General features: G+C 35.5%; 1 protein-coding gene across 1 annotated transcript in view; it reads left to right on the forward strand.

Moving 5' to 3' along the window:
• LOC132714146 (protein Daple-like) overlaps window positions 1-19,221 on the forward strand; it is a gene marked incomplete at its 3' end in the record, with an annotated part of 28,380 nt that extends 9,159 nt beyond the window's left edge. The window contains 4 exon segments of the mRNA XM_060696925.1: window positions 1,244-1,433; window positions 4,109-4,416; window positions 4,878-5,024; window positions 19,021-19,221. Of these exon segments, the coding sequence (XP_060552908.1) occupies window positions 1,244-1,433; window positions 4,109-4,416; window positions 4,878-5,024; window positions 19,021-19,221 (846 nt within the window).
• Window positions 19,222-19,301: the final 80 nt, after the last annotated feature.

The raw sequence follows: 19,301 nt of genomic DNA on the forward strand, positions 1-19,301 counted from the left end.
CATAATTTATCATACAAAATTATTGAAAAAGTAATGACTTGGCTATGCATTGAAAATTGAACAAAATACTGAGACTTATCTGTTTTAGACATGTTCATGTTTTCCAGATGTCATGTTGACATATTGAATATTCGGGATTGTTTTCAGTCTCATGAGCCTTTCCAAAGTTTTCCCGGCTATGTGACCTGTCAAGCAAATTGTCAGGGAATAGGATAACCTTTCTAGAGTGGATGACCAACATGATTTGGTAGAGCAATGATGAATCAAGATTTAACCATGATAATGAAAATAGATAGGTCTACTCATTGATTCAGTGAGACACACACTGACCGACTATTGGACATGTTTTCTGGTAGTTTTGTAAAGCCTGCAGTAAAGTTGGAAGGATTTTATTACTTCAGACAATATCCTGCAAAAAAAAGGCATTTGGGAATTGTAACTTTGTTGATATATTGTCAAATGTCAGGCATTTGTATATTTAGTCTTGTTTTTGTAGCACATCATTTATTTTGTTTATTGATTCAAAATTTGTTTGTCAAGCGAGGAGTACAATTATCATTAGATGCTAGTCTCATCAATTTCCAGACATTGGCTAGAATTTTATTGCTGGATGATAAATATTATTTTGCCATCGTCTCATGTGTTTAACGAGAAAAGTTTGTCTGAAGTGAATGGAAGCCTATTAATAACTCGCTGCTAATGATATTGCACTCGCTATAATCTGGTTATTTTAAAAGACAGATTGTTTTGAAGTTTTGCTAGGTTTAAACTTGATTTGTTGATTCCGTATATTATGTTTGCGATAGGGCTGCATAAATCTGTGGTTGTACTTAGTAGATGTATCATAGATAGAAACGATATTGACGAATCATTGATATTCCTCTGATGTTTATTTATCGATACAAAGCTATTGTACTCACCCAGGCTGGTGTCTGCGTAACTCTTTGGTTATGTCTTGTGTGCAAGTTGGTATCTTCAAAACTATGACAGGGAATCGGTTGAAACTTGACGCTTTTATTTAAGAGCATAATAGGCGGTCACAGTCCATGGCCAATAACTTACATGAATTTTGACAGAATTATGGCCCTTTTTGATCTTTGAAAATTTTACATTATCCAGGCTTTTGTTTTACTCTCAAGGACTCAGAATAGTACAGCACGTTGCCCTACTGACAGTTCTTGTTTTTTTCCCCCCAAATTTTGTTGTGCAATGTTTCAGAAAATTTTAATTAATATTTTTACAGAATTGTAAGGATAAAATTCGTCATTATAAATCACGGTTGGAAAGGGAGGAAAGTAATAAGCGTCAGCAGTTGAAAATTCTGCGGAAAACTCACGAAGTGCAGATGCATGAGAAGGATCAATTAGTTGACAATTTACAGTCAATTATTTCGGAGCAGGAAGAGAAAATTAAAGAGTTAGAAGATAATGTTGGTGAGTCATTGAAAATGTTGATAAAACAAAAGTATCATTTTTTATTAAAAATCAATGTTGACATATAATTAAAAGTAAACAGAACTAGATTGATTGATTGATTGATTGATTGATTAGATTTGTTTCCGAGAAGGTTTCAAGTTTTTCTGAGTCTTGACTCCTTTTTACAACAAAATTTTCATGCTCCTCAGTATTTCTTTTAGATGATTGTGATTAAAAAAACTTATTAAGATTCATCCTAATAGAGTCTAGTACACAATCATGCCCCTGGCCTTTTTATGCTGATGATTAAAGATGAAAAACTTTTAGTAAAACTGAATTTTCTTATTAGATTTGGATAGGATTTCTTATTTTTAGGGGTCTTTTATGTTTTTTACATTGATTTTTAGCTCGACTATTCGATAAGAATAAGTAGAGCTATTGCAGTCACCCGAGCGTCGGCGTCGGCGTAACCACTTATGTTAAAGTTTTTGTAATAGTTCAAATATTTTCAAAGTCCATTGACATATGGCTTTGAAACTTTGCACACTTGTTCACCATCATCACCCCAACCTGTAGACAGGAGAAGGTAACTCTATCAAGCATTTTGACAGAATTATGCCCCTTTTTCGACTTAGAATTTACGTTAAAGTTTTTGTAATAGTTCAAATATTTTCAAAGTCCATAGACATATGGCTTTGAAACTTTGCACACTTGTTCACCATCATGACCCCAACCTGTAGACAGGAGGAGGTAACTGTATCAAGCATTTTGACAGAATTATGCCCCTTTTTCGACTTAGAATTTATGTTAAAGTTTTTGTAATAGTTCAAATATTTTCAAAGTCCATTGACATATGGCTTTGAAACTTTGCACACTTGTTCACCATCATGACCCCAACCTGTAGACAGGAGAAGGTAACTCTATCAAGCATTTTGACAGAATTATGCCCCTTTTTCGACTTAGAATTTACGTTAAAGTTTTTGTAATAGTTCAAATATTTTCAAAGTCCATAGACATATGGCTTTGAAACTTTGCACACTTGTTCACCATCATGACCCCAACCTGTAGACAGGAGGAGGTAACTGTATCAAGCATTTTGACAGAATTATGCCCCTTTTTCGACTTAGAATTTATGTTAAAGTTTTTGTAATAGTTCAAATATTTTCAAAGTCCATTGACATATGGCTTTGAAACTTTGCACACTTGTTCACCATCATTACCCCAACCTGTAAACAGGAGGAGGTAACTGTATCAAGAATTTTGACAGATCTATGCCCCTTTTTCGACTTAGATTTTACGTTAAAGTTTTTGTAATACCTCAAATATTTTCAAAGTCCATCGACATATGGCTTTGAAACTTTGCACACTTGTTCACCATTATCACCCCAACCTGTAGACAGGAGGAGGTAACTGTATCAAGCATTTTGACAGAATTATGCCCCTTTTTCGACTTAGAATTTATGTTAAAGTTTTTGTAATAGTTCAATTATTTTCAAAGTCCATTGACATATGGCTTTGAAACTTTGCACACTTGTTCACCATCATTACCCCAACCTGTAGACAGGAGGAGGTAACTGTATCAAGCATTTTTTTTTACTATCAAGCACTAAGAATAGTCGAGCGTTGCTGTCCTACTGACAGCTCTTGTTTACTTTTACAGTTAGAAAATATTTGTTTAGACAGTTTTCCCCCATCTTTATATTAAAGACAGTGATTTTTTGCCGGGTTGCACAGGTGCAAACCCGGGTTATAGTATGGTGAATGTTGCGCGGCGGGCGGAGGGGAAAAACTTTCGTAACAGATTTCTCAGCAGCTACCGACATTAATGGTCAATAGTTGGAAATTTTCGTAACAGTTTTCTCAGCAACTACTTATCACAGCCGCTTGATATTTGGCATACAGCATTAACATGTGGTCCCATAACGTGGGATTCGATTTCAGGTCTGTCACTCATCCACTTCCTGTTTGCCAACTTAGTTAAATTTTCAACATTAATGGTCAATAGTAGGAAATTTTCGTAACAGTTTTCTCAGCAACTACTTATCACAGCCTCTTGATATTTGGCATACAGCATTAACATGTGGTCCCATAAAGTGGGATTCGATTTCAGGTCTGTCGCTCATCCAATTCCTGTTTGCCGACTTAGTTAAATTTTCAACATTAATGGTTAATAGTAGAAAATTTTTCGTAACAACCTTTTGATATTTGGTATACAGCATTAACATGTGGTCCCATACAGTGGAATTTCAGGTCTGTAGCTAATCCACTTCCTGTTTGCAGACTTAGTTAAATTTTCAACATTAATGGTGAAATTAGTAGGAAATTTTCGTTTAGGAAGTTTTCTCAGCAACTACTTACCACAGCCTCTTGATATGTGGTTCACAGCATTGACATGTGGTCCCATATTACGGGATTCCTTTTCAGGTCTGTTACTCATCCACTTCCGGTGTAACAACTTAGTTAAATTTTCAACATCATTGGTCAGTGGTCCAAAATTTAAGTAACATCACAGCCTCATGATATTTTGTATACATATGCAACCCGGCCTTTTCTGTCTTTGACCCATTTTTATCATTCTACAAATCAGTATCACTACAGTAAAAAAAGTTTTATCTTTAATATCTTGAAAGGACAGTGCACCCAAAAATCCAAATATATTGAATACAGTTACAGTTTTTATGCATCTGTTTCAGTAACCACTCCAAGAAAGAGAACAAGACAGACAAAGCAGGCGGCTCAAGCTACGTCCACTAGTAACTCTCCCGTAGAGAGCACCACAAAACTTATTGATGATATTAAACGTCTTCAGACTGAACGGTCATCATTGACCGCGGAACTGAACGAGGTTCAGCTCGAACTGACCACATTTCGAGAGGAGAGTTCAAGGGAGATAACTGCCTTGAAGAACACTATTGTGCAATTAGAAAAGGCAAATAACTCTAGCAATAATACTGATAATAAAATTTCTAGTCAAAGAAGCCATAGTTTTAGAAATAAACAGGTAAGGCATTGTTAGAAATTTGTTTTCCTTTGAGAATCATTTTTATTAGATGAACAACAATATTTTTTAGAAGGTTTGGTGAAAGAGAACTAAATTTGTTAATATATTTTGTATGTTTCAATTTTTTATGAATTTTAATCATAAGATAATGGTCTGCAGCATAGACCATGGTATATAAATTTTTATGTCATTATAGGGGAGCCGTGACCTAATGGTTAAGGTGTCTGCATCTTAACTTCGGGATTGTGGGCTTAAGCTCGGGTCAGGTCACATATCACAATCAAGATTTGTCATATTACTCGGGTACTGGTCAATTCAAGGAAGCAGACTCTAAAGTGACTTATATAAGTTGTATGAACTTGTTTCACAATTGAGCTTACATATTTTGTTTAAAATAAAACTTAACAAATTTCATTATCAAAATAAATATATTCTGTACATGTATGACTATGTATTTTCAGATGATATTAGGTTGTAGCACGGACACAGAGAAGCAGGTTGATGTTCTGCAGGCAGAAAATGACCAACTTCTCCAAGAATTAACCGAGGCCAAAAATGCCCATACCAAAGCTGTCACTGTGTCAAAACTTGGTAACCATAGGCAACAGGTAATATCACCATTTGAAAGAAAATATGATGGTCAAATTAGTAATTACTCTTATTGTTAGGAGTGTATTTAATTCTTTTATAACTCTGGCCCCTTTATAGGGTGCTTCCCCTCAATAAAACTTTAGAATCATGCAGTTCTCCCTAAAGGAAAACTCATTTAAATAATCCCCCCCTCAAGTATAAGGGGAGGGCCCCTTCTCTTATCTGTTAAAAAAGTTATTGTATGACAATAAAGAAGTGACTAAATCACTATCAATTGTATTTGGATAGAATAATCAACTTGCCAAGAAAAATATGCTGTATAACGGTTAAATTTTGGTGGTATGAAACAGATGAAATTATAAATCTTGATATTAAAGATGTATGTTCTTCATTGTCTCAATGTGAATAAATTTGTCTGAGGCTAGATATCTTGTCCCAGAGGCCCACTTGAGAAAGTTAAAGTTAACTCAGAAGAGTTCAGTGTAATAAAAATTTAGTTCAATAATGGAGATACTTAAATTTAAATGTGTTAGTTAAATGTGTTTTAGTCATACTGGCTTAACTGACATTTTAACTCTTTTTGCATAAGTTTATGCAGGGTTTTCCTCCTCCGTAGAACTTATAACCTGTGTTGAGGCAAGTAGCAAATTGGGAAAGTGTTGTTTCTGTTCCTGTGGAATGATTGATTCCTGCCTTTAAAAGTGTTGAAAATTGAGTATCGCTCAAGTCAGTGCTGGGGGCTTGAGCAATGTTGCCCTTTGAGCTCACCTGTCACAAAGTGACATGGTGAGCTTTTGTAATCACTTTAGTCCGGTGTCTGTCCGTAAACTTTTACTTTAAACGACATCTCCTGATAAACGTCTAAGCCATTCCATCCAAACTTCACAGCAATGTTCCTTTGTTAGTGAACTTTAAAAATTGTTCAAAGAATTTAATGCCATGCAACCAAAAGAAAAAACTTCTTTTAAAGAAACGAAAGAGCTTACACGAAACATCATCTAGTCAGTGTCTACCAAGATTGTTCAAATAAATGCCCTAGGGTCAAAATTGGCCCACCCCAGGGGTCATTGATTTTACTAAAAATTAAAAAATCTTCTTTTAAAAAATTCAAATAGCTAGAGCTTAGATTTTAGGCATGAAACATCTTCTGGTGGGTGTCTACCAAGTTTGTTCAAATAAAACCCTAGGGTCAAAATTGGCCCGCCCCAGGGGGTCATTGTTTTTCCCTTTATGTATATAGTAAAAACTTAAAAAATCTTCTTTTAAAAACCCAAAGAGCTAGAGCTAGATATTTAGAATGAAACATCTCCTAATGGTTGTCTACCAAGTTTGTTCAAATAAGCGCCCTGGTGTTAAAATTGGTCATTGATTTTCCTTATGCGTATAGAAAAAACTGAAAAAATCTTCTTTTACAAACCAAAAGCGCTAGAGTTTAGATACCAAGCATGAAATATCTTCCAGTAAGTTTGTAGCAGTTTGTTAAAATAAATTCCCTGGGGTCAAAATTGGCCCCACCTGGGGGGGGGGTGATCATTGTTTTTCCCTATAATTATGTGTAAAGTAAAAACTTTAAAAATCTTCTTTTAAAAACCCAGAAGCGATAGAGCTTAGATATTTATCATGAAACATCTTCTAATGGATGTCTACCAAAATTGTTCAAATAAAAGCCCTTTGGTTAAAATTGGCCCCACCCCAGTGAGCGCTTTCAGGGCCATCATGACCCTCTTGTATTTGTATATAGAGCCTAAGGCCCTTATTTTAACACTCAACCTGCTGGAACCAAAAATGTTAGTCACCGTACAGTCTGATCAGGCCTTATCAGGGCTCCAGATAATTTTTTAGGGCAATGACTATTTACTCATTGATATTGTTGTGAATGAGTTAAACTTGAAATCTGAAATTTGGCAGGAGTATTTTTACTCCTTAAAATGCATGTAAAAGAGTAAAACATTTATTATGCTTCCATGCTTATTGTATTATTATACTTGTAATACAAGATAAGTCATTTCCTTTGCTTTTTGGACTCCCTTGGTTTATAATCTTGCATTGCCAAACGGCATACGTTTTATCTGAACCTGAGGCATGTTTCTGTTGCTCATACGTGGCAGCGCTAATTATTTTATTAATTATAATCTTCACAATTACCTTTGGGTTGATTTTTTTCGGCTGAAAATACAAGTCAATAGTTTTAACTTTTGACAGCGACATTGTACCAATTGCGTTAATTCCACCACCTTACTATACATACGATAACAACCGATGATAGTCGGAACTACAGGAAGTTACCGTTAGACGCTTTGGGGTAATTGCAGAGCATTCATACAAAGTTAATTCCACCACCATACTATACATACGATATCAACCGATGATGGTCAGAACTACAGGAAGTTACCGGTAGACGCTTGCAAAGCGTTCAGACGAAATAATCACCGAGTTTACTATCGGTTACGTAAGCGAAAGAAATGTTTCCCAATGGGTAACCTGATTTTTGTGTGCATTTTTTTATACGCTTAAATTTTGTTTTGAATGCGTAAATGTGTTATTTCCATGCGTAATTTACGCATATACGCATCTTATCTGGAGCCCTGCCTTATACTGTTGGTAGCTCAATTTTTTGTATTTTAATAAATAAAATCCCTTAAAACTGAATTCCTGAATGAACTGTGTCATAGAATAAATGACATCTTGGGAAAGACTGTTTGACAGCAATTCCAGGGTTTATGCGTTCAATCCCTGCTGAATTCAACTGTTATTCTGAATAGCCTTTTAGATAAGCCTTTGGGGCGTCCATGGCCGAGTGGTTAAGGTCGTTGACTTCAAATCACTTGCCCCTCACTGCTGTGGGTTCGAATCCCGACAGGGACTTTGGATTCTTTCAGGTGAGGAAGCTATCCAGCTAGCTTACGGAACGTCGCTGGCTCTACTCAGGTGCCCGTTCGTGCCTGAAATATGCACGGGAGGGCACCTGAGGTCTTCCTCCACCAGTAAAGCTGGAACATCGCGATATGACCTATACTGTGTCGATGTGACGTTAAACCCAAAAACAAACAAAGATAAGCCTTTGAACAGAAAATCTGCAACCCCACCCCCAACCCTCGTCCTTATTAGTAACCATTCTGTAATTCGCCCTCACCTTTTGTCTAATATTACAACTCAAATTTTTTGTCCTGATTTGCCAGAAACTAGCCGGGACTGACTGCGAGTTTGTGGGTATATTTCTTTCTTGAAGATATAGTAAAATGGTAAAATTCATTACAATTCCTTTTCTGTACTTATTTAGGGCAATCCAATTCTCTAGGGAGGAAAGTTTGCGAAGTAAAAAATCATTTCCTCTTCTTTTCATTAACCAGTCTTATATGCTTTGTTTCTTTAGATAACTGATATATCACAATGAAGTATTTAAGAAAACAATAACTCTGTCTGAGGTATGTCTACTCTACTGTAAATCCTTTATTTGTATTGTTCTTATTTACTTGCATTAACACATTACAAAGTAGAAATATAGCACTTCCTTGTGAGGGAATAAAATAAATACAAATTTTGCAGTATCCAAAAATTTAACATCACTAAATTAAGTCATGGCTAAAATGTGGGATTTTGAAAGCGTTTTTCTTCAGTAAACTTATACCTTTTGTCCTGTTTGAAAGGAATGACCATTTTTAAGGAAAAAAAAAGTAAAAGACCAAACAATTTTTTATCAATCCTCTATTCTTCAGGCCCTACTGTTTATAATTACAGAAAAAATCCATTTGTCTTCATTTTCTTGTTTCCTGTATTAAGATCAAATTACTTCACAATGGAACTCAGTTTCACGCAACAAAAAGTTGCTTAGATCATACTGCCCAGATATCTTTGGCCATCCGTCTGCTGGGTGGTTTTTTAATTTTTACTTGTCCTACTAAGCTACAGTCCTCCTTCTTTATACAGTATCGAGGATCCTCTCTGGTAGATCTATATAGACTATTAAGTTTCATTTTATGTTTTCTTCCTGCTGAAGTGGCTGTTTTCATACCCTTCAAATATAAATGTCTGTCCACACTCCACTATCTGACCTTTTTCTATCATCTTGTAAAATATCATGTCACAATAAATGTCCCCATCACAATTAATCCTAAGTTGTTCTGGATCTACTCCCACTTTAAATGGTTTTCTATTATCAAACCCATAAGTGTACCTGGACCTACGTTGTATGATGTTTTTAGGTTTCCAGCCCATCATCACTGCCCCATTTAACACAGCCAGTCTAGCATCATCTACAAGGATAACTCTCATGTTACTGAATGTTGACTGAATTCTCTCCCTTACATAGGGAGATTCACTGTACCCTCCAACTAAAATGATTGTTTTTGATTTCATTTTCATCACATTGGTTTAGTACTTCAGCCAAACTTGCTTTAAATTTTATCAACTTGGGTGGGTTTTAAAAATTCTTCCCGCAAATTTTTTGTTGAAATGTAAGTCACGCTTCAATTTGGGAAATTTTACTCAAATTTTTTGGCATATTTTGACTTTTTCTATTTTTATCCCTTCCAAATTTTTTCCCTTGGGTTTTTTCTTTTAAAGACATGAAAAACAACCCCCTTTTCGTTGCAAATTTTAATTTTTTTGTGATTTTAAACTCTTTCTTCTTTTAAATAAACCAACAAAGGGTAACACAGGCTGATGAAGTAATAATTAAAAAAAATTAAATTCCCCTACCCCCTTTTTCCCACTAAAATTTTCCAAACCCTGTTTAAATAACCTTTTACTCACTTTCCACCCGAGGCTTTTTCCCGTAGCTTTGGTATTTTTTTTGGGATTTTGCCACCCCTCTATTTAATTTTTTTTGGGGCACATATTTTCTTTTTTGTCCCTCCCCCTAAATTTAGAAGTATGTTTAAAAAACCCCTCGGTTTAATTTTTTCTGTTTATTATTCCCTTTTGGTTTTACTGTTTTAAAGCTGCTTTCCCCCTTTAGGCTCAAGAAAAAAAGTCGTAATTTTTCTCTGGGGAATTCCCCGCCCTTGTCGAAGCTTTTCCATAAATTTACGTGCTGAAGTCAGAAGGAAAAATTGCCCCGGAATTGTTTTCATTCCCCCTTTCATGTCAAATTTTTTTCAAATTTTAAATTTGATTCCCCCAAAATATTTTAGGGTGCTTCCTTTTTGATGTTTTTTTGCTTTGGGAAAAAAATGTCATAAACTTTCCCCCGTGGTTTTTCCAGAAAAAATCCCCTTTTTAAATACCATTTCTTTTTCAAATTTTAAATTTCTTTTGGTTTTTTTTCATTTTTAAAATTTTCAAATTTGTAAAATTTGGTTCTGTCACATTGAGAAAGCTCATGAAAATCAGTCTGTGCTTTTTGTCCAAATGAATGGAATGTTTTGTCTGGTTTTAATAACAATATTGTAGGTACTCTATCTTCCTGCAGTATTCCTCCATGTTCTCCTGACTTTATGTTGTCTTCATACCCCTGAAAGGAATATGCAAACCCAGAATGGACTGTTCCAAAATCTATGGCTACTACCACAAGAGGCTTCTTTCTGCTTTCATTACTCCGTCCAGGTCTTTGTCTAACTGTTGGTGATGTGACAAGAGGCTTGGCCACTTTATCCTGAGATTTCTTCTTTCTGCTTTCATTACTCTGTCCAGGTTGTTTAGTAACTGTTCGTTGTATGGTTGCTTCCATACTTGTTACAGTTTTCCAGTTGAATTTTGTATCCAGTTTATTTTTGAAACTTGGTGTTTTTTCTCTTGCTTACAGTGTTTTGTTGATTTATTTGTTAGTTGTAGAACTGTACTCATGACTGTTGTAGCATTGTTTAAATGTTCATTTGAGATCTCAGTAGTGAATTTTTCTAAATAGAAAAGGAAAAAGTCTTTTTGTCATCTTTTGTTATTGGTATATACTGTAATATTGACAATTTCTTGCAAATATTTCAAGAGTATTAATTTTGATAGATATTAAAGGGACTCGAATGATGTTTTTTGACAAGACTGGACTAGAAATATTGTTTCCGAAATTTGTGTATCATTTTATGTAGGTCTGGATCAATAACTTTTGTTTATCTTTTCAAATCATTCCCTCTTTTCTCAAAATTAATATGAGCCGTGTCATGACAAAACCAACATAGTGGGTTTGCGACCAGCATGGATCCAGACCAGCCTGCGCATCTGCGCAGTCTGATCAGGATCCATGCTGTTCGCTATCCGTTTCTCTACTTGTTATACGGTTTGTAAGCGAACAGCATGGATCCTGATCAGACTGCGCGGATGTGCAGGCTGGTCTCGATCCATGCTGGTAGCAAACCCATTATGTTGGTCTTGTCGTGATGAGGCTCAATTATCAATTTTGCATTTTAAATGTTACAGTCATGCTAACAATCACACACACAAGAAATTCCATTCTCAACACATTCTTTTATAATCATCCTTTGAAAATATTTCAATTTTAAGTGCTTCACTTGATGTATGTAAAAATTTCAAATTTTATATTTTAGGCTTGAGACCACATCGGAGCTCCTTAAATGATAGGTCAAAAGTAAAGAATAATTGATTAGAAAATGCTGATTTATTATTATTATTTGTAACATTTCATAAAGATTTTAATTAATATTCACTTACCATTACTTCCTGTATTATTTCATAAAAACATTACAACTTCAATTTAGACTTGTGCAATGCATGTACAAATTGATTTTCTTTCACCCTAAAGATAAATTGAAAAGAAGATAAAATTATGAAGTATATAGCTCATATCTCACTAAGACATTCAAAATATTTTTATTCAAGAGCAAACTGTAATCATAAAGTGCATTAGTTTATCAGAATTGATTTTAGCAAACAAAGTCGTCGATATAAATCACCAATTTAAAAACCTAGGGAAACCTCTATTTTCATTACATTCTGTACATAGCTTTGAGGAATTCACCTAAATTGCTTGTAATAGCGATAAGGATGTTTTCTGCCTTTTTTTAAACATTTTTTTAATATAAAAAAAAAAAGATTAAATATCATTGTAAAAATAATTCCATGCAAAAAAATATATGTTAGTACATAAGTTTACAAGGAAAATAGCTCTTTACATTATGGCAGGTGTCACTATGATTTTTTAGCTTGACTATACGAAGTATATGGAGAGCTGTACTACTCGCGTCGGCGGTGGCGTCGGCGTCCGCGTCCAGATTTCAGATAAAAATTTTAGTGCAGTAAATTTTTTCATTATAACTTTGTCATTTCTTAAGGTATCAACTTCAAAGTTCAAATATTTGTTCCTTATCATCAACCACATCTTATGTGATAAGGTTGATAACTCTAGCGCCAATATTTTCAGATTTATCTCCCCTTGAACTTAGAATTTCCTTAAAAAATACTATTTTTTATGGTTACTTCTTTATTTCTTATGGGATAAACTTCATACTTCAAATACATGTTCCTTATCACCAACCACATCTTATGTGACAAGGTTCATAACTCTTGCACCAATATTTTGAGGTTTATCACCCCTTGAATTTAGAATTTTCCTGAAAAAATATTATTATACCCCCAAAAACGAAGTTTGGGGGGGTATATAGGAGTCACCCGGTGGTCGGTTGGTCGGTCGGTTGGGCGGACGGTCGGTCGGTCCAGACGTCCGTTGCATTTTCCTTGTCCGGACCATAACTTAAAGACTAATTGTTGGAATTCAATATAACTACATACAATGGTCAAGCACATTGAGAGGAAGTGCAGTGCACAAGAACCATAACTCTATCTTGACTAATTACAGAGTTATTTCCCTTTGTTACTTTTCCTTGTCCGGGGCATAACTTGAAAACTACTGGTTGGAATTCAAAACAACTTCATACAATGGTCAAACACAATAAGGGGAAGTGCAGTGCACAAGAACCATAACTCTATCTAAAGTAATTACAGAGTTATTGCCCTTTGTTACTTTTCCGTTGCTTTCTTTTGTCCGGACCATAACTTGAAGACTAATGGTTGGAATTCAATATAACTACATACAATGGTCAAGCACATTGAGAGGAAGTGCAGTGCACAAGAACCATAACTCTATCTTGACGAATTACAGAGTTATTGCCCTTTGTTAAATTTCTTTGTCCGGGGCATAACTTGAAAATTACTGGTTGGAATTCAAAACAACTTCATACAATTGTCAAACACAATAAGGGGAAGTGCAGTGCACAAGAACCATAACTCTATCTAAAGTAATTACAGAGTTATTGCCCTTTGTTACTTTTCCGTTGCTTTCTTTTGTCCGGACCATAACTTGAAGACTAATGGTTGGAATTCTATATAACTACATACAATGGTCAAGCACATTGAGAGGAAGTGCAGTGCACAAGAACCATAACTCTATCTTGACTAATTACAGAGTTATTGCCCTTTGTTACTTTTCCTTGTCCGGGGCATAACTTGAAAATTACTGGTTGGAATTCAAAACAACTTCATACAATTGTCAAACACAGTCAGGGGAAGTGCAGTGCATAAGAACCATAACTCTATCTAAAGTAATTACAGAGTTATTGCCCTTTGTTACTTTTCCATTGTTTTCTATTGTCCGGAGCATAACTTGAAGACTAATGGTTGGAATTCAATATAACTTCATACAATGGTCAAGCACATTGAGAGGAAGTGCAGTGCACAAGAACCATAACTCCATCTTGACAAATTACAGAGTTATTGCCCTTTGTTACTTTTCCTTGTCCAGAGCATGACTTGAAAACTACTGTTTGGAATTCAATACAACTTCATACAGTTGTCAAGGACATTAAATGGGAGTGCAGTGCATAAGAGCCATAACTCCATTTTGACAAAATACAGAGTTACTGCCCTTTGATACTTTTCCTTGTCTGGAGCATAACTTAAAACGTACTGGTTGAAATTCAAAACAACTTCATACAATGGTCAAGCACAAAAAGAGGAAGTGCATTGCACAAGAACTATAACTCAATCTTCAGTATTTATAGAGTTATTGCCCTTTGTTCCTTTTCTTTGTCTTTCTGGACTTATTACTAAAACTTCATCAATGGCCAACCACATTGAAAGGAAATGCAATATACAAGAACCACAACTATCTTTAATTGCCCACAACCATAACTCTATATTTCAATTCTTTTACAAGGTATTCTGTTACTAGTAACATCCTCATTTCCGAAGCAGTCTTGTGGGGGTATTAATCACATTTAGTGATAGTTCTAGTTTTTTACTGTTACTTCTTTATTTCTTAGGGATCAACTTCATACTTCAAATAATGTACCTTATCATCATCCACAGCTTATGTGACAAGGTTCATAACTCTAGCACCAATATTGCAAGAATTATATCCCCATAAACTTAGATTTTTTAGTAGAAAAATGTTATTTTTTACTATGACTTTTTAGCTCACCTGTCACAAAGTGACAGGGTGAGCTTTTGTGATCGCTTTTCATCTGGCGTCCGTCCGTAAACTTTTACTTTAAATGACATCTCCTCATAAACCACTAAGCCAATTTCATCCAAACTTCACAGGAATGTTCCTTTGGTGGTCACTTTTAAAAATTGTTGAAAGAATTTAATTCCATGCAGAACTCTTGTTGCCATGGCAACCGAAAGAAAAAACTTTTAATATCTTCTTTTAAAAAACCCTAAGAGCTAGAGCTTAGATATTTGGCATGAAACATCTTCTAGTAAGTGTCTACCAAGTTTGTTCAAATAAAAGCCCTGGGGTCAAAATTGGCCCCGCCCCAGGGGGTCATTGATTTTCCCTATATGCATATAGTAAAAACTTAAAAAATCTTCTTTTAAAGAACCCAAAGAGCTAGAGCTAAGATATTTAGCATGAAACATCTTCTAATGAGTGTCTACCAAGTTTGTTCAAATAAAAGCCCCGGGGTCAAAATTGGCCCTGCCCCGGGGGGTCATTAAATTTCCCTATATGCATATAGTAAAAACTTAAAAATCTTCTTTTAAAGAACTCAAAGAGCTAGAGCTAAGATATTTAGCATGAAACATCTTCTAATGAGTGTCTACCAAGTTTGTTCAAATAAAAGACCTGGGGTCAAAATTGGCCCTGCCCCGGGGGGTCATTGAATTTCCCTATATGCATATAGTAAAAACTTAAAAATCTTCTTTTAAAGAACTCAAAGAGCTAGAGCTAAGATATTTAGCATGAAACATGTTCTAATGGGTGTCTACCAAGTTTGTTCAAATAAAGCCCTGGGGTCAAAATTGGCCCAGCCCCGGGGGGTCATTGATTTTCCTTATATGTGTATAGCAAAAACTTAAAAAATCTCTTTGAAAAAACTCATATAGCTAGAAACATCTTCTAGTAAGTGTCTACAAAGTTTGTTCAAATAAAAGCCCTGGGGTTAAAACTGGCCCTGCCCCAGGGGTGTCATTGTTTTTAACTATATGTGTATAGTAAAAACTTAAAAAATCTTCTTTAAAAAAACCCAATGAGCTAGAGCTTACATGTTTAGCATAAAACATCTTCTTATGGGTGTCTACCAAGTTTGTTCAAATAAAAGCCCTTGTGTTAAAATTGGCCCTGCAGGGGGTGGGGAGGAGGGGGCTATATACAGTTGAGTGACCTCAGGGCCATCATGGCCCTCTTGTTTAGTTTTAAAGGTATCTACCTCAAACTTCAAATACTTATTCCTTATTAAGGAATTACATTTGACAATGTTCATAACTCCTGAAGCAATATTTACAGATTTATCTCTCTTTGAACTTAGGATTTTCTTTACGAAATATTATAACTTCTTTACTTTTTAAGGTATCTACTTCAAACTTCAAATATATATTTCTTATCATTACACACATATTGTGTGACAAGGTTCATAACTCTAGCGAGTCTATTTCTAGAATAATTCCCCTTGATCTTGGAATTTATGTTAACAATGTTATTTTTTTACTATAACTTAAAACATAATTATACATAATTGATTTTTCTTTCATAGGTTTGTCTTCCTTAATGCGTCCAGTATTTTATTAGTCGAGCTTCGCTGTCTCCTGTGACAGCTCTTGTTAAAATTTATAGTTTATTTTCATTGTAAACAGTCTAATTCTTGTAAAATTTGAGATACATAGCAAGTGGAACATTGTTCTGTTATTTCATAGTGAACTCATTCACACCATCAGTATGGTGTAGATCCAAATCCCACATATCTTGCCATCCATCTGATGGTGGTATAATTGTTCTCCTTTCTAACAAGGAGTCAATCCTCCTCTATACAGCAATGAGAATCCCCTAGGGTAGATCTATATAGGAAGGATGATCCAAAATAACATAGATTTACTTTTGCTGTTGCTTAAACAAAGGTGGCTAAAATCCGGTAAATCATATACATTGTATGGTCAATAAGTCAGAACAATAGAAATGTATCATTTGGATATCATGATATTATTTATAATATTATATAATATTTCTTTGCAAAAAAAAATAATGCTATTCAAGGTGTAAGTGATTTAATATGAACATTTATATGATGAAAAGTATTTTGTTCTATAACACTTTTATTATTTGCTGTATAAATATGCTTACATAAATAACTGTTTGTCTGTCTTTAAGTTCAATGGCCCTCTTTTGTTATATGCCCGAAAGGGCATATTTTGTTATACCCCCTGGCGTCCGTCTGTCTGTCTGTCTGTCCGTCCGCACTCACAGGAGAGTAATTATGTGGCTAGAGGGACAATAGGTTCTCTTTGATGTCATTCATTCCGTAATGCTTTTATTAGGCTATTTTTCTTTTGCGTGGCTAAAAGAACAATAGAGAGAACAATAGAGTAGCCACATAATTACTGTCCTGTGAGAACGTCCGTCCGTCCGTTAGCAATTTGGTTTCCGGAGCATAACTTAAGTTCCATTTGGCCCACAATGTTCAAACTTCATAGGATGATTGTCCATATTGGGTAGAAGACCCCTTTTGATTTTGGGGTCAAAAGGTCAAAGGTCAAGGTCACTATGACCTTCAAACTGAAAACAGTTTCCGGAGCATAACTTAAGTTCCATTCGACCCACAATGTTCAAACTTCATAGGATGATTGTCCATATTGGGTAGAAGACCCCTATTGATTTTGGGGTCTCAAGGTCAAAGGTCAAGGTCACTATTACCTTGATACTGAAAACAGTTTCCGGAGCATAACTTAAGTTCCAATTGACCCACAATGTTCAAACTTCATAGGATGATTGTCCAAAATGGGTAGAAGACCCCTATTGATTTTGGGGCCACAAGGTCAAAGGTCAAGGTCACTATTACCTTGATACTGGAAACAGTTTCCCGGAGCATAACTTAAGTTCCATTTGGCTCACAGTGTTCAAACTTCATAGGATGATTGTCCATATTGGGTAGAAGACCCCTATTGATTTTTTTGGTCAAAAGGTCAAGGGTCAAGGTCACTATATCCTTAAAACTGAAAACAGTTTCTGGAGCATAACTTAAGTTCCATTTGGCCCACAATATTAAAACTTCATAGGATGATTGTCCATATTGGGCAAAAGACCCCTATTGATTTTGGGGTCACTAGGTCAAAGGTCAAGGTCACATTTACCTTAAAACCAAAAACAATTTCCGGAGCATAATGTAAGTTCCATTTGGCCCACAATATTCAAACTTCATAGGATGATTGTCCATATTTGGTAGAAGACCCCTATTGATTTTGGGGTCACAAGGTCAAAGGTCAAAGTCACTTTTACCTGAATGCTGAAAACAGTTTCTAGAGCATAATTAAAGTTCCAATTGGCCCACAATATTCAAACTTCTTAGGATGATTGTCCATATAAGGTAGAAGACCCCTATGATTTTGGGGTCACAAGGTCAAAGGTTAAGGTCATTATTAATAACTTAAGTATTGATCAACCTACAGCTGTAAAATTTTATAGGATGAACTGCGAATTCCCATGTCTTACAAATGTTTCATCCTTACTAAAAAAAAACACTTTCGGGCATATAATGCTCCGCCTAGCGGTGCTCTTGTTAGCTCACCTGACCACGAAGTATAGTGATGGGGCTATGTCCGGCGTCCGTCTTCGTGAGTTATGGGTTGTTAACAGTCTAGCAGTCACAATTTTGATTGGATCATCATTAAAATTTGTGAGAATGTTTGTCTCAATGAAATACAGATCGAGTTTAAAAATGTGTCATCTCGGGTCAAAAACAAGGTCACAGGAGCTAAAAATAGAAAAATCTTGTAAACACTCTAGTAGCAGCAGTTTTGATCCAAATATTCTGGAAATTTGTCAGGAAGATTGTTTAGATGATTTCTAGGTCGAGTTTGAAGATGGGTCATCTAGGGTCAAAAACTAGGTCACAGGGGCCAAAAATAGATAAAGCTTGTTAACACTCTAGTGGCTGCAGTTTTTATCCAAATTTCCTGGAAATTGGTCAGGAGGGTTGTTTGATGATTTCTATGTCAGATTTGAATATGGGTCGTCTTCGGTCAAAAACTAGGTCACAGGAGCTAAAAATAGAAAAATTTTGTTAACATTCCAGTGGCTGCAGTTTTGATCCAAATATCCTGAATATTAGTCAGAAATGTTGTTTTGATGATTTCTAGGTCAAGTTTGAATATGGGTCATCTCCGGTCAAAACTAGGAGCTAAAAACAGAAAAATCTTGTTAACACTCTAGTGGCTGCAGTTTTGATCCAAATATTCTGGAAATTTGTCAGGAAGGTTGTTTTGATGATTTCAAAGTAAAGTTTGAATATGGGTCACCTGGGGTCAAAAGCTAGGTCACACTGCCCAAAGATGGAAAAATCTTGTTATCACACTAGAGTTCACATTTTTGACTCCATAATCATCAAACTTGGTCAGGATGCAGACATTGCTCGTATGTGGTTGATGGGCCAGGGAAGCGATCTAGGGCCATCATGGCCCTCTTGTTTATTATCTCTTCTGTACAAAGTTTATCAAAACAAGTCTGCAATTTTCATGTACTTTGTTGTGATTAGTACTTTCAACGGATCACCTTTTCCAGATTTTGATTATATCAAATTGTATACTCATCAGCTTGATTCAATTCTCTTATCTTTTTTATCTTATTTGTTTTTTCAGCAATTAGAAGAGGAAATCAAAAGATTAAAGGAGAGAAACTTTCAGTTAGAGGCGGATGTAAGTGCACGATTAGGTAGTGCCGATGAGTTGACCCAGTTAAAGCAGGAAGTTTGTACCCTCGGTGAAGAGAACATGAAGCTTGAAGCACGAGTTCGAGAACTGCAGGCAGAGATATTTACATTACATGCAAAATCACCCGAGGTACGTTTATTATACCCCCACCACAAAATGTGGGGGGGGCTATAATGGATTCGCTTTGTCGCGTCGGTCCGTCCTTTGGG

This window comes from Ruditapes philippinarum, unplaced genomic scaffold (assembly GCF_026571515.1).
Source record: "Ruditapes philippinarum isolate M1 unplaced genomic scaffold, ASM2657151v2 ctg9911_1_1_1_1, whole genome shotgun sequence".
NCBI lineage: Eukaryota > Metazoa > Mollusca > Bivalvia > Venerida > Veneridae > Ruditapes > Ruditapes philippinarum.